Source organism: Pseudovirgaria hyperparasitica (genome assembly GCF_010093815.1).
Source record: "Pseudovirgaria hyperparasitica strain CBS 121739 unplaced genomic scaffold EJ05scaffold_2, whole genome shotgun sequence".
NCBI lineage: Eukaryota > Fungi > Ascomycota > Dothideomycetes > Acrospermales > Acrospermaceae > Pseudovirgaria > Pseudovirgaria hyperparasitica.
This window is the reverse complement of record NW_022985550.1, coordinates 685,438-711,390: the sequence shown is the minus strand read 5'-3', so window position 1 is coordinate 711,390 and position 25,953 is coordinate 685,438. Positions and strand designations below refer to the sequence as shown.

Genomic DNA, 25,953 nt, shown 5'->3' with positions numbered 1-25,953 from the left:
CTGTTAAATCAGTCACCACCGACCTCACATCACTTTAACCTTGCGCATCATCAAAAACGCGTCACGAACTCTCACTTACCGTCGTCGCACTTAATCCGACGTCTAGCTTCTGAAAGATTTCTCACCTCAAGCCTGCCATCCCGCGTATACTTCGCGCGCGCGTCACGGCTTCACCGACCAAAATTGCTTTCAGAAGAGCTCAGTCCTTGAGTCTTACATACCTTTCGCTTACTGCATAACGCTCCTTGCTACGAGCTATCAAAATACCTAGCTCAACTATCCTTCAACCGACACCAGCACGATGACCGGAAAACTTGACAAATCTCTCGATGACATCCTCAAAGGAGCTCGCAGCCAGACTAAAGGGCGTGCAACTCGTCGCGGTCCACGAGGTACTGCCAAGACCAATGGAACTGTCACCGCTCCTGTTGGAGGCGTGAAGAAGACGACAAAGGCCGTCAAGCCAGTCGGGAGCCGAGCTGTACCAACTGGACCACATCGCTCAGTCGAGAGCAAGATTATCGTCAGCAACTTGGTTCGTACAAGATGTCCATGCCAAGAACGTAAAGAGATCTCGCACTAACAATTACAGCCCCCAGATGTCACTGAGGCTATGATGAAGGTACGTTTGCCGTGAAGGCTATCGAGCCCTTGAAACTCCTACTCCTATCCGTGAGACGTTCGTGCGATATCATCCACCCCTATTCCACAAAGTTACTCCTACCCGGAGCAAACCATGAGTCAAACGCTCTGGAGTTATGCGTGCTCTTCTCTCATCCTGCTCGCATTGAATATGCTGAATGCGGATCGAGAACCACTCTATACATACAGTTCCTGGCGTGAATACTGCTTAGTGGTGCCTGGTCAGCACAGATCTCAGCTAGTATGCAGGACTGTAGGAGTGTACGAAGCAGACTCATGTTATTCGATTTACCGGCGCGATTGGTTCATGGTGAAAACAAACCCATCAGTGAACACAGCAGCGAAGGGCAGCCTCACAGCAGTCTTTTATATCGGCCGGACCTGTTTCTCGATTGATGAATATCGCCCAATTTCCTCAGTCTGTTTATATTCGCTCATGTACGTGTTTCCAGACACGCACCAACGGGATTAGTGATGATCTCATCGTCATCATGAACCTCAACGGTCCAACTTTGGCTTTCATAGGTCACATCTTTACACACTTGACCTAGTCATCCGAACGACACGGAGCAGGTCACCGTTACTAACTTGCTGACCTTTGCTGCTGCTGTGACCGCTGTTGTGGCTTTTTCGACATCATACGTTCCTGCATACCGGACTGGAGTTTCAGGATTGGCAATATTACCATGCAATCCTTGTGTATTCTGCGTTTTCATCGCAAACTTCTTTGCCGTGGACTAATCAAAACCCTTTCTCTCACAGGAGTACTTCGGCAAGACAATTAGCCCCGTCAAGAAAGTGCTGATGTCTTATGGACCAGACGGCAAGAGCCGCGGGATCTGCACCGTTATCTTCCGCGATTCTCATGCAGCCGCCCAAGCCGCGGAGGAGATGAATGGCGTTAAGGTTGACCAATCGCCCATGAAGGTTGAACTCGTCCTCGGACCTCACGATGCTCCCGCAATTCCGCAGGCCAAGAACTTGAAAGATCGGATCACGTGAGTGTAGCCACTGTTCTCTGGAGCCTGCGCAATTCTAATACTCCCGCAGAAAACCTAAGCCCACAAAGGCTCAGCCTAAACCTGCCAACGCCGCGAAGCCGGCTACTGGCAAGGCTGGAAAGGCGAAGCGTGGTGGGCCTAGGGGAAAGCCCAAGAAGACACAGGAAGAGCTCGATGCTGATATGGCTGACTACTTCGTTGGCGGAGCAGGTGATACAACCGTACCCAATGGAGGTTCAGCGCAACCAGCCACTAATGGTGGAGATGTCGGCATGGTCGACGATATTCAGTGATCGATGACAGATCCGACATTTGTCCGCTGCGCGGTAATACGACCTGCATTCGGATTTCCATTCAAAGTGTTTTCTCAGACTGGCTTTTCTTATATCTGTATTATCGATCGACATATCCAAATGGTCAACAATGGGGCAACGGCGCTTGTAAGAGTTTGATTCAGAGGGGACATCACGATCAGGACCAGGCGGGCGATGGTCATGCAGGGTTCTGATAGTTAGGGCATATTCAAACAAAAGGAATGGAAACACCTTTGCCACTACCAATCACGGGATTTACGGTTCTTGAATGACTTCCCATTACAGCGCCAATCCACTACCAGTGTACGGCCCGGACGAGTGCACATTGCTCGGCGACAGGAGGTCACGCAATACTTTCACTAGGCAGAACCAAGTTCCGTTTGTGCGGAATATTGACACGGGATAAGGAGTGGTTGGCTAGGCAAAGACGCCACTGTGCCTCAGATTCTGCAGATAACGTTGTAGCTGGGTACGACTGCGTTGAAGGCGCAGCGTATTGTGAAGACAATTGGGCATGGTGTACGTCCACCACGCCTGGATTGACACCAGGCCCGCTCTCTGTCATTATTGAACACCCGTGGTGACGGTAAACATGGCTCGCTCCAAAGGAAGCCGAGTGAGACGAGGGGCAGCTTAGTGGCATATCATCTACCAGGGTGAGTGTAAATTTGCAGTATTCTACTACTGTGCAGACGACCTCGGTGGCCATGAGACCGACATATATATCACTCTTACAGCACGCATAGAAGAGCGTAGAATTGATCCATTGCTGGTGCTGATTCTAGATGCATGCGACAGGACTGGGAAGGAAATCCGAGGCAGGTCATCGACAATTGCAAACCTCCATATTACATGACAACACACTTTGCATCAGGAGTGCTCGGAGAAGGCTCGGACAGTTCAACAAGTTGTGCAGAGAGTGACGCTGCGGGGTCGAGACAGCCCCCGCAGTGAAATGTTTACGGGCGGAGGGACAGCTTGTTTAGCTGGGAGGGGCCTCCATGTTTGGTGGTGGCATTCCAATTGGCTTGATCAAGCTGGCTCCCACTCCTGTTCCATTCGAGACCGCGCGGATCTGGCTGTATCCATAGTAGTAACCGGAAGCTCCACCTGTTGATGCATCCGCGCTATGATGAGGGCAGGACGAGCAATGGATCGCTGATACCGTGATGCTCGACCTGCCGTGCGCCTACTTAACCTTCACATTCCCCGCCACCCTGCCCAGATCTCTTTTGCTCTCCACATACACCTTCTACAATCAACAGTTGACCTCATAACACGAAAATATCATGTCTACCGCTCAATTGAAGACCGCTCACGCCTCGTGGGAGCAGCCCACTGGCCTGTAAGTCTCCGACAACCCATCCGTCACTCTATCGGACTGCTAACCCTGCTGCAGCTTCATCAACAACGAATGGGTCAACGGTGTTGATGGCAAGACCTTTGAAGTCGTCAACCCAGCCGATGAAACAGTCATCACTTCTGTTGCTGAGGCCACCGAAAAGGATGTCGACATTGCTGTCGCCGCCGCCCGCAAGGCATTCGAGGGTGCTTGGAGAAAAGAGACCCCAGAGAACCGTGGCAAGCTTCTACGCAAACTTGCCGATCTCATGGAGGCCAACATCGATAAGCTCGCCGCTTGTGAGTCGCTAGATAACGGTAAGGCCATCACTATGGCAAAGGGCGATGTGGGCATGGCCGCCGCTACACTCAGATACTACGGTGGATGGGCAGACAAGATTGAGGGTAAGGTCGTAGACACCACACCTGACACCTTTAACTACATCAAGAAGGAGCCTGTGAGTTATATATTCCCTTGAATAACATGAGAGGATACTCTAACATTGTACAGATTGGTGTGTGCGGTCAGATCATCCCGTGGAACTTTCCAATCCTCATGTGGGCGTGGAAGATTGGCCCCGCTGTCGCTGCCGGTAACACCGTTGTCCTTAAGACCGCTGAACAGACTCCTCTGTCAGCTTTGATTGCTGCGAATCTCATCAAAGAAGCTGGCTTTCCACCAGGTGTTATCAACATCATCTCTGGTTTCGGCAAGGTTGCTGGTGCCGCTATCTCTGCACATATGGATGTCGACAAGGTCGCGTTCACAGGTTCAACTGTCGTCGGCCGCACTATCATGAAGGCTGCCGCTGGCTCTAACCTCAAGAAGGTAACTCTTGAGCTCGGTGGAAAGAGCCCTAACTTAGTGTTCGAGGATGCCGACATTGACAACGCCATATCATGGGTTAACTTTGGAATCTTCTTCAACCATGGCCAGTGCTGCTGCGCTGGATCTCGTATCTACGTTCAGGAGTCTATCTACGACAAGTTCGTCCAGCGATTCAAGGAGCGCGCGGCTAAGAATGTTGTTGGTGACCCATTCGATGCCAATACTTTCCAGGGTCCTCAGGTCTCGCAAGTTCAGTTTGACCGCATTATGAGCTACATTGATGCTGGTAAGACTGCTGGTGCCACTGTCGAAATCGGAGGTAAGCGAAAGGGTGAGAAGGGTTACTTCATCGAGCCAACCATCTTCTCCAACGTGTCTGAGGACATGAAGATAATGCAAGAGGAGATTTTCGGCCCAGTCTGCTCCATTGCAAAGTTCAAGAACAAGGAAGATGCTATTCGTCTAGGTAACGCCACTACCTACGGTCTCGCCGCGGCTGTCCACACATCGAACCTCAATACTGCCATCGAGGTTTCGAATGCTCTACGCGCCGGGACAGTGTGGGTCAACACCTACAATACTCTCCATCACCAGCTACCGTTCGGTGGCTTCAAGGAGTCTGGTATCGGCCGTGAGCTTGGTGAGGCCGCTCTTGATAATTACCTACAGACCAAGACTGTATCCATTCGCCTTGGTGATGCTCTCTTCGGTTAAGCAATATGAACCAAAAAATAATGTAATTTCAAGGAAATAGGCACAGCTTTACCTGCCTGTCATGTATATATCACCTAACGAGAAATTGAATCAACAATTTACCCCTCATGTTGTCCAACTCAACTTGGCATGACCAAATGAACCCGGCTTGGTTCATAAATCTTATCGAGCATATAATTGAGTTCTCGCATGACAAGTCCTCCTTGCATGACAACCTCCCAATTCTCGAAGTCCTATCCCTGTCTACTACACCCCACTCCTACCCCTAAGCTCTTTATTCATAGCGCGCCTCGAGACCAGATGAGGAAAACGCTCTCCCATGATCCCACCGCGAGACGATTTATCGCGGCTCCGCTCGTCCTAGCTCGGTTACCTGCGCATCCACCACATGTTCGCTCGCTCCACATCAGGCGCATCCGTTCCGTCGTTGACGCTATAACCCCACATTTGACTAGTTTAGTGTGTAGACAGAGAGGGGTTACGGGAACGTGGCAGGGTGGCGAAGCGGTTGGCTCATATGATTCTGTGTCTGTGAGACTCAGGCTGACCAAGACGAGCCCGCTGGTTATCGACACAACGGTACTCATTATTCGGGTGTAGATGGTTCTTGTTTTGATAACAAGCATATAGATTTTGGGGTATATTGTGTAGGTTCTCTACAGGCTAAGAAGGAGGTCCCACTACAGCAAGTGATGCTTGTTTGCGTGGACAGGGATCCTGACATATAGGACCACTCACCCGTGCGTATTCTGTTGCCAGTCTATATTTGAGGTCGCGAAGCTACACGTGATGTACGTAGTTTTTATCATTCCATGGTCTTGTGATGGGTTTATCGGATATTCAGGAGCCTCTTATTATACATTTTATCTATCCCGAAGGATCAAGATCAAAGACTAAGCTGACTTCTTCCTCAATACAGCAACACCTTCCACGTGGCCCGTCTGTGGGAAGAAATCGAATCCTTTCAAGCTTTCTATCTCGTAGATGCCCTTGCCCTCTCCGAGACCAGCATCAATGCCTTTCATGCCACCGACGAGAATGCCGACGTCCCTTGCTTGTGTATGCACATTGCAACTTACATACACGACTCGCTGAGGTCCATACTCGAGTAATTGGCGCAGGAAAGGCTTGTTGCATCCGCTCCTGGGAGGGTCGAGCATCATTACGGTTTCAGATGCAGGGAAGTCTAGCTTTGCAAATAAGTGTTCGGCATCAGCAGCCATGAAAGATGCCTGAGATTCTGGGAGGTTGTTGAGCTTGGCGTTTGTGTTTGCAGAATTGATTGATTCGGCAGAGATATCGATGCCGATAGAGCGTTGGAAAAGCGAGGATAGGGTGATGGTAAAGAGGCCGCTGCCAGAGTAAGCGTCGACCAAGTATGTGATCGGGGCTCCTGAATCATTTTGGGGCTTGATCACTTCGCGAATATACTGCGTGAAGGGAGAGAGGATCGAGTTGTTGTTTTGAAAGAACGATCCAGCCGGATTGACGAATACGAAGTCATCGATGTACTCCTTTGATTTGCCCTTGTTGTCGCTGATACATGACTTCTTATGTACGTGTTCGCCACGATCCTCCAGAACTATGACTGTCTCGTTGTCGTCATTCGACTCTTTGGAGTCCGTGTTGCCGGTTTGAGATGCCTTTGGTAGCCTCTCTGTGGTCTCTCGTAGGAGTATCGTGGCCCCCTTTCGGTAGCTTTTGATTTGCTCGGCCACGCGCTTCCTTTCTCGGCCCATACCCTTGCGGACTGCTTCGGTGCCAATGGGGCAATCTTCAATATCGATGGTTTGTCGTGTACCTTTCTTCATGAAGCCAATGTTTGGGACTTCTTCGAACTCAACGACCCGGCCCTTTCGGCCGTCGCTCCTCCTTGCATTCGGCGGACCATCAAAATGTGGCGTTAATTTGGTACGATACCCGTACTCCAGGGGAGAGCCCATCGTGAGATCAACACTTGGAACTAGCTCTGGCAACAGATTAGAGAAGTTTTGGTAAGCCTTTTGAACTATGCGCTGCTTGTGCGCGAGTTGATAGCTGTAGGGGAGCATTTGAAATTGACATCCAGCGCAAGTAGCGAAATATTGACATTTGATCAACGAGTCGTCTCGGTATCCTGAAGGTGACTCGACTTCCAGAAAGTCCGTCATCGAGTAGTTATTAGGGGTATGCCTGAAAACTCTGGCTTTGACTCTGTCGCCTGGTGCAGTAAACGGAACCACGTAAACATGTCCTGGATCCTCCTCCCGAGTCGCTAGTCCATCCCCTGTCGACGAAATGACCTGTACTGTCAATGACAGTTCTGTTTTCAGCTCAGGCAGGGACTTGGCGTTATGCTCGGTCTCAGACACAAGCGGCTCTTGACTGTCGATGTTGTCGACGATGTCGTCAGGAGACGCATGTGTCGCCAGTAGAGCCTTGACGTCTAGAAGTAGCACCTCATCATGGTCTCCAAGGGTACTTCCTCCATTGCTTGTCTTGCCCTTTTGTCTTTTGTTCTTGAATTTATACTGAGAATATCCATCGCGTTGTCTTTTGGGTGGTGCATAGTTGCGTTGGACGCCAGGGAGAATTATATTAGCAGAAGCCATACCACGACCGCAGAGTCTTTGATAAGTTGTTGGTAGGGCTCGTAAAGGCCACTGAAATACTGCCTTGTAGATCATGTGAAGCTCAAGCTGTGAGTCCTTTCGAGAGCACAGACATTTATTTTTGATGCATGGCGCGCCACGCCAAGGCCTTTAGAGCTCTAACCTTTACATTTATAAATCATCAACGTGCACGTCTACCTGATTGATTGCCTGGTGCGCATCAAGCAGTGCCATCATGAGCGTCTCGAGTCCTGCAAAGTCTCTTCTATCAAAGTCAAATGCCTTCCTACGATCGTCCCCGAGCGACCTCCGACTCTTTCACACTTCTTCCGCCGTCTGCGCCCGACGCCGTCCACGATATGCCAGTATCAGAGCCGATGACATTCAAACTATGCAGGATCTGCAGAGAAAGCTAGTACATTTCTCAGAACTAGACCAGAGTACCAAGAGGAGGCTCCGGAAACATAATATGTCGGCGTCGAACTTTTCGCCCACAGAAGACCAACTCACCACGCTCAATAAAGCAGCCGCTCAAATTAATAATCGATATGGGAAGGAGCATAAGGAAGCGCTGAAACTAGCCTACACACCTGCACAAGTGGCTGCTATTCGCGCTGCGGAACACTCGATTGATGACAGGGACTTCCTCACACAAGGAAAGATCAGGCGCGACGGCGCCCGGATTAAGTACAATGATGATGACTTTTCCAAAATCGACTATTTATACGACAAGCAACAGAAAGACACCACAGCCTGGCCACTCAAACAGGGCGAGGATATCAACTTAAAAACTGAAGATCAGCTATATGCAAAGCTTGCCGAATTCATACAGTCGTCAGGGAAGAAATACGTCAACACCGGGAAATGGCAAGCGAGCGAAGATACAGAAGATCGAGCAGAGGAAGGTTGGTTAGAAGAAATGGAAGTAGACTGGGAAAAGTTTGCAACGAATCCACGTACCCTCTTCAATGCGCCTAATGAGGAAACTTATAAGCTCCTCGAACAACAGCAGCTAAAAGCAACGGCTGCAGAGCTACCACGTCTCTCGGACAGAATCTCGAGAAACACTGCGACCGATATAGCTGATGAAGAAGATCCCTCCATGACGAGGTCGATGCTGCGCACTGGCCTGTCTGCTGATGACTTGAGAAAGATCTATACCAAAGTCCTTGTTCGAAGACATGTTGTTAACCAGACTCGAATGGGCAAGATAGGATCTTCATCCATGTTTGCAGTTGCTGGTAATCGCAATGGTATGATTGGTATCGGTCATGGAAAGTCGACAGAACCCACCGAAGCAGCTGCGCAGGCAAGGGCGCGAGCGATCAGAAACATGAAGCCGATTCTTCGTTATGAGAATAGGACTATTTATGGCGAGGTTTTTGCCAAAGTTGGTGCGACTGAGGTTACCTTGACTGCGAAGCATCCAGGTAAGTTCATCAAACATCATGCACGTTACACATTCTGACATTATTTTTTCATCAAGGATTCGGCAACCGTGCCATGCACATTATCTTCGAAATCTGCAAGATGGCTGGTATTCAGGACATCAGAGCATCCGTTCCGCGGTCACGAAACCCTATGAACATCGTTAAGGCGACCTTCGAGGCTCTGCACAAACAAAAGCTACCCGAAGATATCGCCAGAGGAAGAGGGCGAAAGCTGGTGGATGTGCGCAAGGTATACTATGGGGGCAAGACTCTATGAGCTCCTATTTTCGCTTTGTAGTAGCGAGCATTATATAAACTGGCGCATTGGACATGTATATCAGCTGCCTCGTATTGTAATTATACTATGTAAATAAGTACATTTACTGTGCTGAACCATCTGCCTTGACATGCTACGTTACCACTTCCCAGAGCTTTTGATATCACTCCTGCGAAATCTCGGTTTTCATTAAGTAGTTCATGCTACATGGTCGGTCTAATAATATCATGCTGTCTCTCCAGTGCTAATTAGCTATAATATCGTATGTCCAAACATACTTGATGTGATGATAGAACGAATGCTTTAATTCCATATAGTCTCTCTTTGATTCAGGGGCCAAAACGCAAAACATTCAGCAGTGGGTATTCGCTAGTGGTCACCCACCTAACTACTAATCCACCCCTAACCAGCTTAAATAGGCGGGAGCGAACGGGACCGCTTGTTTTCTGGTTGGTATGGCCGAATGTGGTTAAGATCCCGGATAGTATGAATATATTATGTTATCTTTACGGGTAATGTCTGTCTGTCGAGTCTCAAGTGTCCTAGAGCACGTAAGTAATAGTAGACAAAGCTAAGTTCAGAGACCTTATCGAGTTTATGAACATATCGTTGAGGTTCTGTCTACTCCTGTCCAGCCGTCCATGAGTTTCGTTCTGTGCAGGTGCCAACCTTGGAAACAGTCATATGATGACTCAGACAGCAAGTGGTCAACAATGCCTGATTGGATTCGGGATGAAAAGGGAGAAAGAGATGAACGCTCTAGGCAGCACTCTGTGTAATGTTTCATCTTCTAGAGCAGCGTCAGATGAATCACAGTGAAGCACTCGCTAATTGACTTAGCATGGGGCGGTGCACACATGCTTTGGCCCCAAGCCTTGTTTCATTGACGGACTGATACGGCAAATGGAGAGGATGAAATAAGTGAGTTGATACATTTAAGTGTGCTGTATACCCTTCAAGATATCCATAGAAATAGGCCTCAGCAAAATCAGAATTGAAGAGGGAAACACATTGCCAAAGAACCCAAAGACTCCCAATGGATCTGGCTAGCGCAATCTGTCCATCCATCTCCAGCCTGTCAGCAAAGATGCCTACGAAACGTATCACCGTCGCATTAAACACGAACCAATCCCAAAGAGCGCCCTTACTCCTCCCACTCACCCTTTCTCGCAATCCAGCCGACAGAGAATCCTGTAGAGCGCTTGTAATTAAGACTGCGCAGACCAAACTCAAGTTCAGGAAAGGTAGCCGAATCTTCGTTTTCCGCGACGGACGAGAGCTCCTCCAAGAGCAAGACTGGCTCGATGCACTGCGAGACGATGTTATACTTCTTGTATCTGCAGGCGAGGGGTATGTAGGGGTGAGGAAGGAGCCAACTCCTGAAGACGGGCGTAAGTTGATCACTACTGGAGTCTGTGGTGTCGCAATTGACGTCATACAGCTGTGCCCAGTCCAGATTGTTCGATCCACGTACTCGCGAAAAACGCACTAGTAGATTCACAGTCAATCGCGCAGATTGAAAATACTGTACGGACCTTACCTGGACTTGTGCACGCTTGTGGCCAGCCAGATCTTCATCCTGGGTCGAAATACCCGATCGGTGCGGTGTTTGTGTCCAAGCGATGGATTCATCCGCCGTTGATAGGAGGTGACATTGGATGTGGAATGTCTTGGTATAGAACCACGCTAAAGAGATCACAAGTCGACGACGACAAAGGGAAGAAGGTAGGCGAGAAGCTTCATGGGCTTGAGGGGCCATGGCGGTCACAGACTGAGCGGGAGGCCTGGCTGACGGAAGGGCATGAATCACATTCGGCTGGTGCGGAATGGGATGAGTCACTAGGTACGATTGGGGCAGGCAATCACTTTGCGGAAATCCAAGTGGTTGAGCAAGGCTCATCAGCTCTACTAGAGAATGAAGTGATTCTACTCGTACATTCTGGATCTCGTGGATACGGAGGTGACATCCTCAAGCGATACACCTCAGCTTCACAAGACAGCCTACATGAAGATGACGAGAAGGCGAAGGCGTATATGAAGGAGCACGACCGCGCTTGTAATTGGGCAAAATGCAACCGAGACTTGATCGCGCTGAGATTCCTCTCTTGTCTCGAACCGGGAGAAGACGCGTGGGCATTGGGTCAGAACAAGTGTCAAGTTGACTCCGACATGTCTATAGCTGACGTCAAGAAGACTCTTCAGCAGCGCAAAGTAGTTGACATCTGGCACAACAACGTCGAACGAACGAGATGGCCTCCGCGAAGCCCAGAATGCATAGACATTCAGCAAGCTACCTCGCTAGCGCTATCTTCGGACGCTCCCACGATCGTTCCAGGAGACGAGTACGTATACATCCACCGTAAAGGAGCTGCGCCGACCTATAATCCAAGCACAAACAAACCGTTAAACATCCTCCCGCTGCCAGGATCGCGGGGAACACCAACGCTCATTCTTCGACCGCGCTTTACGGCAAGCACGAAGTTTGGCCTCGACAATGCTCTCTCGCTTGCACACGGTGCTGGACGCAGCATGTCCCGCGCGAACGCATACCTGGCGATGACAAACCGATGGGGCAAGGCAGAGAGGCTCACCGTCCCCACCTCTGTATTGTTCCAGCGACCTCACGCAAAAGATGGATCTGACATACGTGGTGGGACATGGGTCATTTGCGACGAGAAGCAGCTGGTGTTCGAGGAAGCACCGGAGGCGTACAAGGACGTGTACCGGGTCGCGGAAGATCTGGTTCGAGCAGACGTGGCTGAGGTATTGGGCTGGTGTCGGCCGCGAGTGAGTTACAAGGTCAGAAATGAAGGGAGGTAGAAATTGTGAAGGAGAGCTTTATTGCATATATGGACGGTTTCACTGTGATGAAATTGCTTGGCAATGGTTGTTCGAGGCTGGTTGCGGGTTTAAAACAGGCTACATCGTTCGTGGCTTGCGGTTCTCCCTGGATGAATGTGCCTCGAATGCATACAGATATCGGCTTATAGCTCGACGAAATTATAAATGCCTAACGGGGACTTGAGGGAAATTAGGGGGACGGATCATTAGGCTGTGGCACTCTTGTGCTTGTAGATCAACAGTCATGACCGCGCCATGTACTCGCAATCTGCCAGTGACAAGCTGTCAATAAGCTTTCTAGGCTGCTGCAGGCTATGAAGCTGACAGACACTGCCACACGGCAGAAAGTGTGCCCATATAATCCCCCGCTGGCCAGATCTAGAGGTGAGACGGCAAGACGAACATGCAGGCTGCAGGGTAATTAGGTGGACGTAGAAGCAGGAGGCGTCTCCCGAGCGGCCGGAGGGCTGGCTGCCGAGATCATGAGTCAAGACTGGGACTTGAACCTGGTTAGGTATGAATAGAACAGAATGCGTATTAATTAGTACGTAGTAGACAACGATACGCCGCAGGAGTGCATAGGCGCAAGAGCTCGGCTGGACGTCGAGCGCTGCAGGTGCGCAATTATGTTTGACGACAGTCGTGCTGCTAGGGGCGCTTAGAAGCACTTCCAGGTTGTTGACTGCGGTGAGACGGAGCACGAATACGCATCTGGCTGCAGCACAGCGATAGAGACTCGCGGCCAAGTGGTCTGTTTTGATAGCATTGGCCTGTAGGAATAAGTATAATTGGCATACGATGGCCAATCATCCATGGGGAGCCCCTGAGTCGTGTTGTCGCTGGTTTCAAAACAACTGCGCTTGGCTGCTTCTGGTTGGGCTGCGGCGCTTGCAGCTGCTTTTTTCCCGCATCAACATCATCACCTCCACTGTGTATTGTGTATACAGTTGTCATGGAATGGGATAATCTATGTATGTGAAACGTCGTCCAAGAACGCGAATTTACTCAGCGTCCCGAGCATCAGACGAGCAAAGCCTTGCTATTTTCTGTCAAGCTCACGCCGCAATCCTCTTCGCCTTGTTGTGGGTCTGGGATCTGTCGTTGCGATGTGCAGCATGTGCAGCGATTCATATATTCCTCCTGCCGGCCCTTTTTGCATCCCGCGCATGTCTTCTTCACTTACATGTATTTAGACCCTCGTATCATTATATAACTCTTGACCTATTGCCCAGCCCGGCTTCCACAATTTACGCGCTTTTACTACTCCTTCACGTCCACCATCGCTTTAAGCGCCCAGTCTACTTTTGACGCCTTCACTAACTCCTGCTACTCTTCTATTCCTGTAACAACGGCTCTGTACAATTGTTCTGCCTCGTTGCCATCCCCTGCTTAATTAAACAGACCCATCACCACCCTCGTTGCTCTATTTCCGTAAAACATTCCGCGAGCCTCAACTTCTCCCATCTCTCCACATTCCCACACCCCAGCTCCTTAATACAAAGACATTACAAGACTACGCCGCAGGAACTTCAACAAACTATTTTGCCATCGCCTGGCCTATCAAAGCTGAGCCGCGCTTGCTCGATTTGCCCATCCTCACTATTGTTGTTGTTGTTCTTCATATCATGTAAGTTCCTTCCAACCTCATACCTAGGCCTCGTTGTTCCTTCCTTGCTTTCTCGACCACCCAAAGGTGCTATAAACACTGTTCTACCTCGTCTCTTCGTCAGCGTTAAGGTTCCTTAACCCCAATCATACTCTCCATAATCATTAGTAACACCTCACTCACAAGCGTTGTAGCGGCCTAAAGACTCTTTGACATATTCCTGGGTTTCTTCAGCACTGATTACACCCATCTTCTATCCGACAACCTGTCTTTAATCACAACCTCGCCGTCGACATGCGCTCTTACGCTCTTATCTCCGCTTTGCTCACCACCAGTGTAGCTGCCCAAACGACTGGGAAGCTTGGTGATGCTGCTATCATCAGCGATAACCCTGTTGGCGCTCACTATGTCGCCACTTTCCCAATAAGTGAGAAGAACACTGTTCGAGGAACCGTAAAAGCCGAGAGCAACCCAGACGGGAAGGGTGTTCACTTCGAAGTCTCTGTCTCGGGTCTACCAGAAGCCGGTGGTCCTTGGGGTATGCAGACTCTGGATCTTTCGTAACCATATCTACTCTTGCTAACACTGCAAAGGCTACCACCTCCACGCTATGCCTGTTCCTGAGGATGGCAATTGCACCAAGACCCTCGCCCATCTCGACCCCTACGAGCGAGGCAACACGCCCGCTGCCCCCAAGTGTGACAAAGAGAAGCCCGAGACCTGCGAAGTTGGTGATCTCTCAGGCAAGCACGGGGCCATGAGCGGCACATCATTCACCGCGTCGTACGACGATCAGTACGCCTCGCTCAAGGAGGGCATCGGCGCTTTCTTTGGCAACCGTTCCATCGTGATCCACTATTCCAACAGCACTCGTATCACTTGCGCCAACTTCACCATGCTCACCGCTGGCACTCCGGCATCCCCTGTCGGTACCGGTTCACCTTCACCTTCTGGTGGTTTTTCGTCGGTCGTTGGTCCGAATGGCACTGCGCCCCCTACCGGCGCCCCGACTTACAACCCTCCGGCGACACCCACTGGCTCTGAGCCGAGCCCGTCTCAAGGTGCTGGTAGTGTGATCAAGACAAGCTTCGGCTTTGGTGCATTGCTTGCTGGTGTTGTTGCATTTGTGCTGTAAAAACAGCCTGGGGTATTCTAGACGTGGCTCCATTTGGGGTTTCTCATGTTCTTCTGGCCAATTCGTCTACGGAAGTGGCTACTTAGTGTGCTTCTTTGCATCCTTTCTGTTCTCGTGCGTACGCATAGAGTGTCTGATAAGCATTGGAATTTTTCATTCTTGATACCCGCGGGCCACAGGGCGTTCGGCCAAAGGGAATAGTAATGCGATGGAGAGGCGTTATATGGGATTGTGGTAACAAAGGAAGGATTGTGCAGTTTCGATTCAGACAATGAATGGTTGGATGAACACTACAAATGAGCTGTTACTTTGTTGGTTGATGAGTGACTGAACCATGAATCTTGAAGTAGTCGCGAGCTGTGTACCAGACAAGACATTCTGTAACTTTTTTCAGCGCGACTCCTGGCACGCGTCGCGCGCAAACACTATCCTCCTTTTACTAGGTTATAAAATCTAAATCTCTAGATATATCTATATAAAAGATAGTGTTAGGTGCTGTTATACTTATCTTATATTTAAGAATATTTCTTAGACCGTTTCATAGTTTGAAAGGTCTATAAAGGAAGAAAAATCGAGAAATCTATATTTGACCTGTCTTCTCTAATTCTTCTCTAGGAATCATATAGGTATTAAGAATAGTAATTATGGGGTTTCAAGAATCCATGCGAAGATGCGCGAAAAACGCGTGCCAAGAGTCGCGCTAAAATCCATAGTTACAGACGGATGGATCTCTCTTATCCTGTCTCGCTCTGAAGACTTGGCGGCGAACGACCCTTATTGATGTCCTATTATTGTATCCACGCTGTGTACATGAATAACTCCTAATAGGGGTCCAAGATAATCACTGATCGCTAATCTACAATCATCTTCATAGTATAGTTCTACGACGTCGCCTTTAATTACAAACTACTTATGTCTGATAATCAGAGTACTATAAAGCAAATATACCTAAGGATACATATATTAGTAGTACTGTAGGAATTGCGCGCGGAGGTACGTCGGCGATCGGTGGACCCCTGCCCCTGTCCTGCTATCTAAAATATATCCATAATATGTACCCGAGCTCTATACAGAAAGAAAAATATACTTGTCTCTATATATATATATATATAGAATACTAAGGCAAAGCATGCGCGATTTATGGTCTATAGTGACATTCGAAAGCTTTAAATTTTACTAGGCATTCTATAACCTTACTATAATCCCTTCTATACTCAAAAAAAGGGCTTTTACGATACACTTCTTTCTAAGTATAATGTTTTCTTCCATACTTTCGCTTACGCTTCTTATAGCACTCTTCACTTCTCGTTCGCTAGCAGCTGTACGTGTCCGTCCGCTGGTGGGTGATACTTCTAGTCTTTCGCGAGGGAATCCGCTTCATTCTTCCTCGCAAGTACACCAAACTTATGCCTTCCATCCATCATGTGCTAGATATGAATACCGACCTGCCTTTGACGAATCCCTACGGATGGCTCGTCTAGCTCACCAGAGCCTGTTGAGGCAGCGTGGACCCCCGCGAGACCTTCGGTTTGCATGGAACTGGATCTTTGGACGAGTACCGGCTCAGAGCCAGGGCGAGATCTTCGTACACGGACGTGAAGAGATCCGGAACAACGTGCTGTACACGTTGGGTGATATTACCGCACTAGCAGAAGTTCCCTGGCATATGGCGGAGATTCTCATCTTTTGTGACGACAGCCGCTGGCAATTAGCTCCGACTCGTGTGTTCACCCCTCAGGAGATAAGCTCATTTCCCGGAGGGCATGTTCCCAGCAATCTACTCAACTCTGAGCTTCCAGCAGTATTCCAGACTTGGGTGGATCCAGTGACCGGTTCAGAGGACCAAGGTGAGCTGTTCTTTTGCAGGGACGACAATGAGGAATTATTCATCAATCGTTCCAACCAAAAACGGCGCAGTAGGCATCGGGTCATAATCTCATGGTGTGGGGATAACTGGAATAAACGCCCAAAGGATTCCCGGCGTCTCATTAGTGATCTTTTAGATTCCGATCCGTCAGACTCCGATCCGTCAGATTCCGTTCCAGGTAGTTACCCCGGTAGCGTAGAGGCCGAGGAAGAGACTGAGACTACCCCGATAGACCAGTTGGACTTGGATCATATCTCCAAATCGACTTTAAGTTCTTTATTCCTACAGATACTACTAGAATCACTACGCCAACCAAGTAAGTTCAGATGTGTTCCATTCTTGATCCCATATAACTTTATTCTGATATTACACCTACTTAAAGAGTGATATAGCCCTCCATCATACTTACACCTGGAGTGGAGTTCGTTTATTAGCATATGGCGACCCACTATTAGGGTCAACGAACACAATGAGTATTGGTAGGATTTAAGTGTCATTCAGGGTGTATAGAGCGTCTACTAATGCTATATAGTATCCTACTGTATTCTATCTCTCTCACAAAGTATGGGTCTTAGACTTGATCAAAATAATCCGGAGAGTGGGAAGATAGAACCCATTCCATAGGTAGCGAATAAGTCTCATAAAGGAGTCACGAAAAACAATCTAAGAAAGTGAAAATTTCAGAGAAAGAGTAGTCGTTAGTGTTTACTCTATATCTCTAGCATGAGAATATGCAGATATTAGATAGATAGTATCTGGTAAACTAAAAAGACACATGGAATAATAAAATGCTACGCGATTCGGAGAACATGCTTATCTCGACGTGTCGGTGCAGGTGCCGTGCCAAGTCGTGATAGAACATGATAGAGATCAGGGATGCTAATATGGATTGTGATATGAATGTACATTCTATCGTCGTATTGTATTGTAAACAACAGGTGTGCTTGATATTCGATGTCCACTTATTCCCACAGTCCATGATAGCCATCTGCCCTGTCCGCATTCGTTCATTCATATTTTTATTATTTTCATACAGAAGCCATACGCCAACTGCATTTCTCGCATATCAAACTCTACTACTTAGTTAATTGCTTGGTCTCTTGAAATGCGGCTTCAGCGCGCCCCAGCTATGCTCCGAGTAGTCCGCCTGGACCTTTGCGCACTGCTTCAGACCCCACTCCGTGACGCCGACCATCAGCGCGCTCTCAAACATGAACGCCATGCTGCCCTCGCCCACCTTGACGGGCTTGAGCTCTGCATTCGAGGCCTTTTCATGCGTGCTCGCGTCCGGGCCGTGCGCGCTCATGACGTTATGCAGGGATGCGCCAGCAGGCTGGAAGCCGCCTCCCTCCTTGGCGTCGTATTGGCCGCCGATTAAGCCCATGAATTCGGACATGGTGTTGCGGTGGTACCACGGTGGACGGAACGTATCTTCGCCGACGAGCCATCGCGGGGGGAAGATGACAAAGTCGGCAACGGCAGTGCCCGGGTGGTCGGACTGCGCGGTCAGCACGGTGAAGATGCTGGGGTCAGGGTGGTCGAAGGAGATGGAGCCGATGGTGTTGAAGCGGCCCAGGTCGTACTTGTACGGATAGTACAGTCCGTGCCAGGCGACCACGTCGAAGGGCGTGTGGTTCTGCTTTGCGGCGAAGAGGCGGCCTGCAAATTTGGAGAGGAGCGTCCAGGACGAGGACGTGTCTTCGTCGAAGAAGGCTGTGGGTGCTTGGAAATCGCGCGCGTTGGCGAGGCAGTTGCTGCCGATTGGTCCGAGTTCGGGAAGGGTGAAGTGGCCTTGGTAGAGTTCGAGGATGTAGCCACGCACCGGGCCTGAGGGGAGGGTGACGCGGTATCTTATGCCACGGGGGATAACGCAGATTTCGTTGGGCCGTACGAGAAGTCTGCCAAGTTCGGTCTGGATGTCGAGGACGCCGTGCTGGAGGACAATGAGGAAGTCACCATCTGCGGAGTAGAATGCTTCATGAGAGTCCATGTCCTTGCCAGCTGCGAAAATAAATACTCCTAGACCTGTCTTCATTACTGGGTCTCCTGCGCCGGCAACGAGGTGTAGCGAATTGACCCAGTCTACGGTATCATCCATATCGAAGGGGTCCCATCGCAGCTGATTGGGTATTTGGAAGAACTTCTCTTGTGCGCTTGGCTCTTGATCTGTTTTTGAACTTGACGATTCTCGGGGTTCGAAAGGACTGTGATTCGAGGCAGGAAGTATACGGTACAGCCATGACTGCTGATTCTCGTGCCGTGGAGCTGTGAAGGCTGTGCCTGAAAGCTTCTCTGCGTAAAGACCATACGGAGGTTTCTGAGGCGAATTGGTCCCTATCGGAAGAGCACCCTCTATGGCCTCTGATCTATAAGGGGTATAAGCTTGGATACATGACTAACATCCGATCGGGACGTACTCATGGTAAGAGTTGAAGCCATTCTGGTATCGATATTTTTCTTTGATGACGAATTGAGTGGAAGGCATCGTGCTCGTCGCAGTAATCAGGGTTCCCAAACTCAGTAAGATTTCTAACCGTCAGTTTGATATGAGTCGGCTTGACTTTAGGGTCTCTGGAGCGGATGATGTTGTGAATGACGCGTTGTATGGAATCGGCTTTGGTTTTCGAGGGTAGGGCCTTATTCGGGTCGTAGTAGGTGGCTTGTGAGGGTATCCTGGGAGCGTCCGGAGTAATTATCATGATTGCTATAACGTTGTCCTTGGATAGCCGCTTCAGCTCAGGTTGTGCAAACACGTAATAATGCCAGAGAGGACAGGCAGCGTTAAGCTTCCGCACCGGCTTTCGGAATGTTGGACAAAGAGGGTCCCAGCCCTGTTTCCCTGCATTCCCTGCCGACGAAAACCGCTTTCTTTTTTTTGGCCCGGACCCCACGGCGGAATTAGCCCGTCTCCTGTAAAATCCGATGTGGCGCGCCGTCGCTTGCCGCGTCGTCTCATACAGCTCCCGCTGCTTAGCTTGTCCAGACTCAGAATTTACACTTGCGATGTGGTGCTCGGATTGATTCCCACCTCATCCTCTAAGCATGTCCTCCCTTCGATCCTGGTTCAGCATTCCTCGCGGCTCACACTTCTCCCTCGCAAATATCCCCTTTGGCATCATCTCCACAACCGACTCGCAGAAACCCCGTGTCGCGGTCGCGGTCGGCGATCACGCACTTGATCTCGAAGCCTTCGCGGCCAGCAATGGCTTCTCCAAACTCTCCTCCATCCAGGCTCACCAAGCAGTCTTCTCCGAGCCCACGCTGAATGCCTTTGCCGCCCTTGGCCGACCTGTTCGCGCGACTGTGCGTACATACATACAGACCGTGTTCGCCGAAGATACAACTTTTCCAGACGTTTTGAAGCTAAATAGTGAGGCGCAAAAGAGTTCACTCATACCCCTGAAAGATGTAAAGACACACCTTCCGTTTAAGATAGGAGACTACACAGACTTCTACGCTGGCCTGAATCATGCATATAATGTAGGCGTAATGTTTCGAGGGCCAGAAAATGCTCTGCAGCCAAACTACAAACACTTGCCAGTAGGCTATCATGGCAGAGCTTCCTCGGTCGTGGTATCGGGGACGCCTATAAGGAGACCGAACGGTCAGATTCTGGAGAACCCAGCTGCAGACCCAAAGATACCTGTATTTTCAGCATGCCGCAAGCTTGACATGGAACTGGAGCTTGGGGCCTTTGTCACCAAGGCCAACAAGATGGGGGAACCCATACCGATTGACGAGGCACAAGATAGCCTTTTTGGAGTGGTTTTGATGAACGACTGGTCTGCAAGAGACATTCAGGCTTGGGAATACGTTCCCTTGGGACCGTTCAACGCGAAGAACTTTGGAACAACGATAAGCCCATGGGTTGTGACAATGGACGCTCTGGCGCCATTCCTCGGTAAGGGCCTGGAGAATGATGCCGAAGTGCTGCCCTACCTCAAAGAGAAGAATCCAAACAGCATACCGGACATCCAGCTGCAAGTGGATCTTACAAGTAGGCAGGGCGTCGTGAGTCTTTTTGCTAGACGGCTAACATGCTACAGCCGACTCGGGAACTACAACCACCATTACCAAGACCACATCTCGAAACCTTCTGTTCTCGTTCCCTCAGATGCTGGCACACCACTCGATAACAGGATGTCCGATGAAAGTAGGAGACCTACTGGGATCAGGAACTATCAGTGGCAAGGAAGTAAATTCTCGAGGCAGTCTGTTGGAGCAGAACGAGAATGGAAAGAAAGACATTGGACTGGCGGGTATGGAAGTGCGAACGTTCCTGCGGGACGGAGACGAAGTGACGATACACGGAGTATGTGGGACGGATCAAGATGGGCTAGTAGGGTTTGGTGAATGTCGCGGGACGATAGAAGCTGCAATCCGCATTGCAAAGTAGACACGATGCGATGCATCCTGGCTCCCGCGTTGAGGTGTATCATAACCGAAGAGTTGCACTCTAATTCGCTGCGCGATGGACTCCTGCAGGTAGTGATATCAGGTCGTCAACATGACCAACTGCCGATATGCGGGTAGGTTCCGCACTCGCACTTCCTGTCCATATAGGGGCAGTCTCTACCCTGCCTGATCAAGAGGTGCGGATGATGACCGTTGAACCCCAGACCGAGGTTCGCCCGACCCCGCATTGCGCCCAACAGCAACAGGGGAAAAGCGGTGACACAACAACAGCAATGACAGCAGCGACGATCGTTCATGCGGGGAAAGCCCAATGCAGAAGCGGCTGCAGGTGCGCATTCGACAGGCCCCTATGCGCAGTCGCTGTCACGTCACAGCCCCTGTCCCTCCTCTATTTACCAAGGTAATGAATAATGGATGATAATACACCATCGAGGACGCATTATTCCGTTCTCCTTCACCCTCACGGCCATTCTCACGGCCATTCTCACTACAAAGTGCCGGCACTCGACTCTGTGGCTCTTTGGCGCAGAATTCACAGATGCACTACCGGAGAAAATATAACAACTTGAATCTTGCCTCCTCCTCCGTGCTAACGTCGTACTCGTGCATCCCCTAACCTACGACTTGACCTCCCTCCCCAAGGTTCCTTGTCCACCCTTAACACCTTTCATTCCGCCTTTGCCCCATTGTCTTTTCTTTGCTGAGTGTTGGAGGTATTCGTCGCCATGGCCTACGAAGTCGCTAGCTTCGCCATTGTGGCTGTCATATACGCCCTATGGCGATATGTGAACCACACGGACATGCCCAAGATCAAGGGCATACCCGAGATTCCGGGTGTTCCGTTGTTTGGAAATCTGCTACAGATGGGCACCGCACACCCAAAAGTTGCACAGAGCTGGGTCGAGAAGTTTGGTCCTGTGTTCCAGGTGCGCCTCGGTAACAAGGTAAGTTTCCCTCTCCTCCGAACGTCACCCTTCAATTTGCAGACGTCTATATGGTGAGCACGTGAACAGATGTCGTGAAAAGAGCTTGGTAGAGCATTATACTACCCCTTTACTGTACTGCTGTTATTGTTGTTGTACCATGACTGTGGACATGCTCAGCAGCAGAGGCGCTCTCAGGGGCTAACCTACCACCAGCGCATCGTCTTCGCAAACGACTTCGAGTCTGTCAAACACCTGTGGATCACGAACCAGTCTGCTCTCATCTCCCGGCCGAAGTTGCACACCTTCCACACCGTTGTCTCCTCCTCGGAGGGCTTCACAATCGGTACCTCGCCATGGGACGAGTCGTGCAAGGCTCGGCGAAGGGCCGCTGCCACAGCTCTCAACCGTCCGGCCGTCGAGACATACATGCCCATCATCGATCTTGAATCTACTGTCTCAATCAAGGAGATGCTGAAGGACTCCAAGGGCGGTACCATCGAAATTGACCCGCACCCTTACTTCCAGCGCTTCGCCCTAAACACCAGCCTGACTCTCAACTACGGCTTCCGAATCACAGGTACTATTGACGACACGCTGCTGAGGGAGATCGTGCACGTCGAGCGCGAGGTGTCAAACTTCCGCTCTACTAGTAACAACTGGCAAGACTACATTCCCCTCATGCGACTCTGGTCCCGCCAGAACAGCGCCGCCGGTGAATACCGCGCTCGCAGAGCAAAATACATGAATAAGCTCCTCCGCATGCTTAAAGAAAACATTGCGAATGGGACAGACAAGCCGTGCATCTCCGGGAACATCATCAAGGATCCCGAAGCCAAGCTCAACGACGGTACGTCCTCGTCATCCTATCCCCTAACAACAACCCCATACTAACCTCCCCACCATAGCCGAAATCATGTCCATCGGCCTCACTATGGTCTCCGCCGGCCTAGACACCGTACCAGGCAACATTATCATGGCCATCGGCACCCTCGCCTCCTCAACGGGCCAGGCCATCCAAGCCCGCGCCCTTGCCGAAATCCGCAAAGCCTATCCCAACAACGACGCCTGGCACCGCTGCCTGCACGAGGAAAAAATCCCCTACATCACCGCGTTCGTCAAGGAAACCCTCCGCTTCTGGACCGTCCTGCCCATCTGCCTGCCGCGCGTCAGCACAAAACCCATCACCTGGCGCGACGCCGTCATCCCCGCAAACACAACCTTCTACATGAACGCCTACGCCGCCGACTACGACCCCACTCACTTTGAAGACCCGTACGTCTTCAACCCGGACCGCTTCATGGATGTTCCCGACGGCGCGGGGACCCCGCATTTTGGCTTTGGTGCGGGCAGTCGTATGTGCATCGGCTCGCATCTTGCTAATCGTCAGCTGTACACTGCGTTTGTCCGCCTGATTAGTGCGTTTGATATGTCTGAGGCCGTCGATCCGCGGAATCGCCCCGTGCTCGACTGCCTCGAGGCGAATGCGATCCCGACTAGTCTGACCATGGAGCCGAAGAAGTTCAAGTGTCGCTTTGTGCCCAGGGATCGGGCCAAGCTGGAGGAGTGGATTCGTGAGAGCGAGGAGTTGACAAAGGATTTGTGAAAGGGGGGGGGGGTTCCGAAGGTAAGGTTGTTGTTGTCGGTCGAAAAAAGTTTTTTTTCTTTTGTGGGCGCGGGGAGGAATAGTGGAAGAGGCTAGAAGAAGGTGAGAGGGGAGATGTTGTGGATGTTATGGATGTTATATATAATGATAATGTCGTAATATCAACCCAATGCCACCTACCTCAGGCTTTTAGTAGTCTACAGTCTAGGATTTCTCCATGCTACTCACATATACTGTCGTCCAGTGGTACAGTGTGTTACATTCAATGCCTACTTACACATCGCTTCGTACGTCATAGTAGAGCTGGGCAGGGCAAGACATGCACAAAGGTATGTGCGCCACGCGGGAGACGCTCCCAATATCGACAGCAGATGTTTTACATTATGTTTTGCATCTCGCGATATGTTATGTACAGTGTGCATCTTCCGCTTCTTAAGAGCAGATATGTCCGTGTCTGTCGGGATGCCTACTCAAACTTGTGGCAGGATAGTCGAGGTATCTTGGCAATATCAACCCACTCTGATTTCGAAACGCCATACGTACTATGCTATAATATTCAGAGCAACTGAAGCCCATTTGATCCTTGGCCTGGTCTACAATACGTCTGCCAATTCCTACTCATCATCATCATCATCCTCATCCACTACGCGCCGTCTCTTGTGCCTCGAAGTTGTGGTGACTTCGTCATCATCTTCATCGTCGGCTTGGTCCTTGCCGGCACGCGACCTTTTCGGCGAGGCTCGATCCATGATACCATCGTCTGGATCATCGTCATCGGCGACCTCTTCCTCTTCATCACTGCCTGCGATAAAGTCATCTTCCTCGTCATAGTCGTCCTCCTTGGTGTATCGTCGACCGCCATATTCCTCATCGTCGCTGTAGTCGTCGCGTCTCCTTCTGGGCTTGGCTCGGCTTGCGCCCTTGCCACTCGAACGACCTTCACCCTCCAGTCCACCAACCGACAGGCCCAAATTCGACCGACCAATACCAGACTGTTGAAATCGGCGGTTTGAGCGTTCTTGCTCCCGTATGACCTGCTTCTCTCTAGACCTCGCCATCTTGGTCTTCTCTCTCTCCGCAGCTTCGGCCCTGCGCTTCTCCATCTCTGGATCTTCTCCGATATTCTCAACCTTCATGCTGGCACCAAGTCCAAACTCTCCCTTGCCGTGCATTGCGATGTTCTTCTCTAACTTCTCGCGAGCTTCGTCTACAGTGTTTGCCGTCGGTTGGATGGTAAGGCCCGCAGTGATTTTGTTGGTCGTGCGCATGACTCCCTGAGACAAGTAAGGAGAAACCAGGTAAGTAAATGAGTCCTGATTGACGTTGTAACCAGTTGCTGCTGTCTTGCCCTTAATGCCCTTCAGGCTAGTAGGTGTCGGCTTGGGAGGATTGCGCTGTGGAGGTGCTAGAGCGTTGCCTTCGATCTCGTATTGATTCAGCGGATCGGAAGCTAGCTGAAGAGTCAACGACCCATCCGACCACCGCAAAAGACGTGCGTTGGACTGTAGCTCTTTCCTGTCCGAAGGTGAGACACGCCATCGTATAGTTGTCATGGCGGTGTTGTAGGCGGAGAAGGTATCCGAAGGCGGACCGGCCGAATGGTGATCTGTCGTCGGAGGCTGGAAGCGCAGATGATCCCAAGCAGCATGTTGCATTGCAAGGAAGCGGGCAACTTTCAAGAGGTAGAGCTATACAATGTGAGCCGACAGACATACAATTTACAGGGAGCATAACGTACCTCTTGATCATGGCCCTCTGGTATCTTGTGGCGTGGTAGTTGCAATTCGATGACTGCTTGTTGGATCTCCTCGTTTTCATCCTGCGGGCTCTCCTCACTTCCGCCGCGAGCGTATTTGTGCAGGTCGTCGTCTGGAGAATCAACGTCCTGAGTCTCGACTATGTTATTGCTGGGACTTTGGTTAGTATAGGTCCGACAGTGGTATACGAATTCAATTAGAGCTTACGAAGAAGCTGCGATTTCGTCGTTCCCATCATCATCATCGCCGAACAGATCCTCGTCGTTGCCTATGTCGTCTTCGCTGTTGTCCAGTGCGGTACCATCTTCAGCCCCGTGAGACTGCTGAACATTGCCGTCTTCAATATTGTTTCCAGCCTCAACTGACTGAGCTAGATCATGGTTATCTCCGGAGTCGCTCATGGCTGCTGCTGGAATGTAGACGCGAGGTAGTCGCGATGGTTGGAGGAACGCGCAAGTGTATTCCTGGGAAAAGCTTTGCAGCAACTTCGTAGAGAAAGAGGTTGTGAGGATAGGGAGATGGAGTAGAGTTTAAGCTGAACACACGACAAGTGCTGACTCCGCAGTTGAGGTGAGTGACAGTATTATATATACTTAAGAGCTCGCGAGGTAAAAGCAAGCTGAGGTCAAGTTCGAATTCCGACTGCGCGCGCGAGCAGCCACA

At 50.3% G+C, this 25,953-nt stretch overlaps 12 protein-coding genes across 12 annotated transcripts; 9 read left to right on the top strand and 3 right to left on the bottom strand.

Moving 5' to 3' along the window:
- Positions 1-301: 301 nt before the first annotated feature.
- On the top strand, positions 302-1,936 carry EJ05DRAFT_496656 (uncharacterized protein; the record flags this gene model as incomplete). Its single annotated transcript, XM_033746428.1, has 4 exons — positions 302-535; positions 593-622; positions 1,405-1,640; positions 1,693-1,936. The coding sequence occupies 4 exons, from the start codon at positions 302-304 to the stop codon at positions 1,934-1,936; spliced, it is 744 nt and encodes a 247-aa protein (XP_033604208.1).
- A 1,020-nt stretch (positions 1,937-2,956) lies between these two features.
- EJ05DRAFT_184049 (aldehyde dehydrogenase) lies at positions 2,957-4,936 on the top strand. The gene is made up of 3 exons (XM_033739614.1): positions 2,957-3,302; positions 3,357-3,756; positions 3,810-4,936. The coding sequence occupies exons 1-3, from the start codon at positions 3,247-3,249 to the stop codon at positions 4,839-4,841; spliced, it is 1,488 nt and encodes a 495-aa protein (XP_033604207.1). The 5' UTR covers positions 2,957-3,246; the 3' UTR covers positions 4,842-4,936.
- A 768-nt stretch (positions 4,937-5,704) lies between these two features.
- Positions 5,705-7,523, bottom strand: EJ05DRAFT_530334 (S-adenosyl-L-methionine-dependent methyltransferase; the record flags this gene model as incomplete). The annotated part of the gene is made up of 3 exons (XM_033748964.1): positions 7,280-7,523; positions 5,745-7,205; positions 5,705-5,708 (listed from the first exon to the last, which is right to left on the bottom strand). Exons 1-3 carry the CDS (start codon positions 7,387-7,389, stop codon positions 5,705-5,707), a joined length of 1,575 nt encoding a protein of 524 aa, XP_033604206.1. The 5' UTR covers positions 7,390-7,523.
- Positions 7,524-7,602: 79 nt separating this feature from the next.
- On the top strand, positions 7,603-9,139 carry EJ05DRAFT_460580 (uncharacterized protein; the record flags this gene model as incomplete). Its single annotated transcript, XM_033742616.1, has 2 exons — positions 7,603-8,862; positions 8,919-9,139. The coding sequence occupies exons 1-2, from the start codon at positions 7,668-7,670 to the stop codon at positions 9,137-9,139; spliced, it is 1,416 nt and encodes a 471-aa protein (XP_033604205.1). The 5' UTR covers positions 7,603-7,667.
- A 912-nt stretch (positions 9,140-10,051) lies between these two features.
- Positions 10,052-12,091, top strand: EJ05DRAFT_183996 (uncharacterized protein). Its single transcript, XM_033739613.1, has 3 exons — positions 10,052-10,530; positions 10,581-11,481; positions 11,530-12,091. Exons 1-3 carry the CDS (start codon positions 10,176-10,178, stop codon positions 11,957-11,959), a joined length of 1,686 nt encoding a protein of 561 aa, XP_033604204.1. The 5' UTR covers positions 10,052-10,175; the 3' UTR covers positions 11,960-12,091.
- A 1,789-nt stretch (positions 12,092-13,880) lies between these two features.
- EJ05DRAFT_482591 (Cu,Zn superoxide dismutase-like protein) lies at positions 13,881-14,721 on the top strand (the record flags this gene model as incomplete). Its single annotated transcript, XM_033745180.1, has 2 exons — positions 13,881-14,124; positions 14,180-14,721. 2 exons carry the CDS (start codon positions 13,881-13,883, stop codon positions 14,719-14,721), a joined length of 786 nt encoding a protein of 261 aa, XP_033604203.1.
- A 1,225-nt stretch (positions 14,722-15,946) lies between these two features.
- On the top strand, positions 15,947-17,282 carry EJ05DRAFT_535101 (uncharacterized protein). The gene is made up of 3 exons (XM_033749227.1): positions 15,947-16,904; positions 16,981-17,067; positions 17,121-17,282. Exons 1-3 carry the CDS (start codon positions 15,977-15,979, stop codon positions 17,210-17,212), a joined length of 1,107 nt encoding a protein of 368 aa, XP_033604202.1. The 5' UTR covers positions 15,947-15,976; the 3' UTR covers positions 17,213-17,282.
- Positions 17,283-17,382: 100 nt separating this feature from the next.
- Positions 17,383-19,393, bottom strand: EJ05DRAFT_448201 (homogentisate 1,2-dioxygenase). The gene is made up of 2 exons (XM_033742298.1): positions 19,006-19,393; positions 17,383-18,954 (listed from the first exon to the last, which is right to left on the bottom strand). The coding sequence occupies exons 1-2, from the start codon at positions 19,071-19,073 to the stop codon at positions 17,673-17,675; spliced, it is 1,350 nt and encodes a 449-aa protein (XP_033604201.1). The 5' UTR covers positions 19,074-19,393; the 3' UTR covers positions 17,383-17,672.
- Positions 19,394-19,630: 237 nt separating this feature from the next.
- On the top strand, positions 19,631-20,984 carry EJ05DRAFT_434470 (Fumarylacetoacetase; the record flags this gene model as incomplete). Its single annotated transcript, XM_033741662.1, has 2 exons — positions 19,631-20,585; positions 20,635-20,984. The coding sequence occupies 2 exons, from the start codon at positions 19,631-19,633 to the stop codon at positions 20,982-20,984; spliced, it is 1,305 nt and encodes a 434-aa protein (XP_033604200.1).
- A 42-nt stretch (positions 20,985-21,026) lies between these two features.
- EJ05DRAFT_183916 (uncharacterized protein) lies at positions 21,027-21,569 on the top strand. Its single transcript, XM_033739612.1, has one exon. The coding sequence runs from the start codon at positions 21,112-21,114 to the stop codon at positions 21,406-21,408; it is 297 nt and encodes a 98-aa protein (XP_033604199.1). The 5' UTR covers positions 21,027-21,111; the 3' UTR covers positions 21,409-21,569.
- Positions 21,570-21,729: 160 nt separating this feature from the next.
- Positions 21,730-23,533, top strand: EJ05DRAFT_496647 (putative phenylacetate 2-hydroxylase; the record flags this gene model as incomplete). The annotated part of the gene is made up of 3 exons (XM_033746427.1): positions 21,730-21,948; positions 22,144-22,777; positions 22,836-23,533. 3 exons carry the CDS (start codon positions 21,730-21,732, stop codon positions 23,531-23,533), a joined length of 1,551 nt encoding a protein of 516 aa, XP_033604198.1.
- Positions 23,534-23,685: 152 nt separating this feature from the next.
- Positions 23,686-25,898, bottom strand: EJ05DRAFT_507379 (uncharacterized protein). Its single transcript, XM_033747918.1, has 3 exons — positions 25,498-25,898; positions 25,272-25,440; positions 23,686-25,221 (listed from the first exon to the last, which is right to left on the bottom strand). Exons 1-3 carry the CDS (start codon positions 25,689-25,691, stop codon positions 24,148-24,150), a joined length of 1,437 nt encoding a protein of 478 aa, XP_033604197.1. The 5' UTR covers positions 25,692-25,898; the 3' UTR covers positions 23,686-24,147.
- Between the last annotated feature and the right edge of the window lie 55 nt (positions 25,899-25,953).

Excerpts from the sequence above, each read along its gene's own strand:
- EJ05DRAFT_184049 (XM_033739614.1), top strand. The coding sequence starts at position 3,247 with ATGTCTACCGCTCAATTGAAGACCGCTCACGCCTCGTGGGAGCAGCCC. Across the intron at positions 3,303-3,356 it reads TGGGAGCAGCCCACTGGCCT|CTTCATCAACAACGAATGGG; the intron begins GTAAGTCTCCGA and ends ACCCTGCTGCAG. Across the intron at positions 3,757-3,809 it reads ACTACATCAAGAAGGAGCCT|ATTGGTGTGTGCGGTCAGAT; the intron begins GTGAGTTATATA and ends AACATTGTACAG.
- EJ05DRAFT_183996 (XM_033739613.1), top strand. The coding sequence starts at position 10,176 with ATGGATCTGGCTAGCGCAATCTGTCCATCCATCTCCAGCCTGTCAGCA. Across the intron at positions 10,531-10,580 it reads GCCAACTCCTGAAGACGGGC|CTGTGCCCAGTCCAGATTGT; the intron begins GTAAGTTGATCA and ends GACGTCATACAG. Across the intron at positions 11,482-11,529 it reads ACGATCGTTCCAGGAGACGA|CACAAACAAACCGTTAAACA; the intron begins GTACGTATACAT and ends CTATAATCCAAG.
- EJ05DRAFT_535101 (XM_033749227.1), top strand. The coding sequence starts at position 15,977 with ATGTTTTCTTCCATACTTTCGCTTACGCTTCTTATAGCACTCTTCACT. Across the intron at positions 16,905-16,980 it reads AGAATCACTACGCCAACCAA|CCCTCCATCATACTTACACC; the intron begins GTAAGTTCAGAT and ends AGAGTGATATAG. Across the intron at positions 17,068-17,120 it reads AACGAACACAATGAGTATTG|TATCCTACTGTATTCTATCT; the intron begins GTAGGATTTAAG and ends AATGCTATATAG.
- EJ05DRAFT_448201 (XM_033742298.1), bottom strand. The coding sequence starts at position 19,073 with ATGCCTTCCACTCAATTCGTCATCAAAGAAAAATATCGATACCAGAAT. Across the intron at positions 18,955-19,005 it reads GGCTTCAACTCTTACCATGA|ATCAGAGGCCATAGAGGGTG; the intron begins GTACGTCCCGAT and ends TACCCCTTATAG.
- EJ05DRAFT_183916 (XM_033739612.1), top strand. The coding sequence starts at position 21,112 with ATGCGGGTAGGTTCCGCACTCGCACTTCCTGTCCATATAGGGGCAGTC.
- EJ05DRAFT_507379 (XM_033747918.1), bottom strand. The coding sequence starts at position 25,691 with ATGAGCGACTCCGGAGATAACCATGATCTAGCTCAGTCAGTTGAGGCT. Across the intron at positions 25,441-25,497 it reads GACGAAATCGCAGCTTCTTC|CAATAACATAGTCGAGACTC; the intron begins GTAAGCTCTAAT and ends CCAAAGTCCCAG. Across the intron at positions 25,222-25,271 it reads CAGAGGGCCATGATCAAGAG|CTCTACCTCTTGAAAGTTGC; the intron begins GTACGTTATGCT and ends CACATTGTATAG.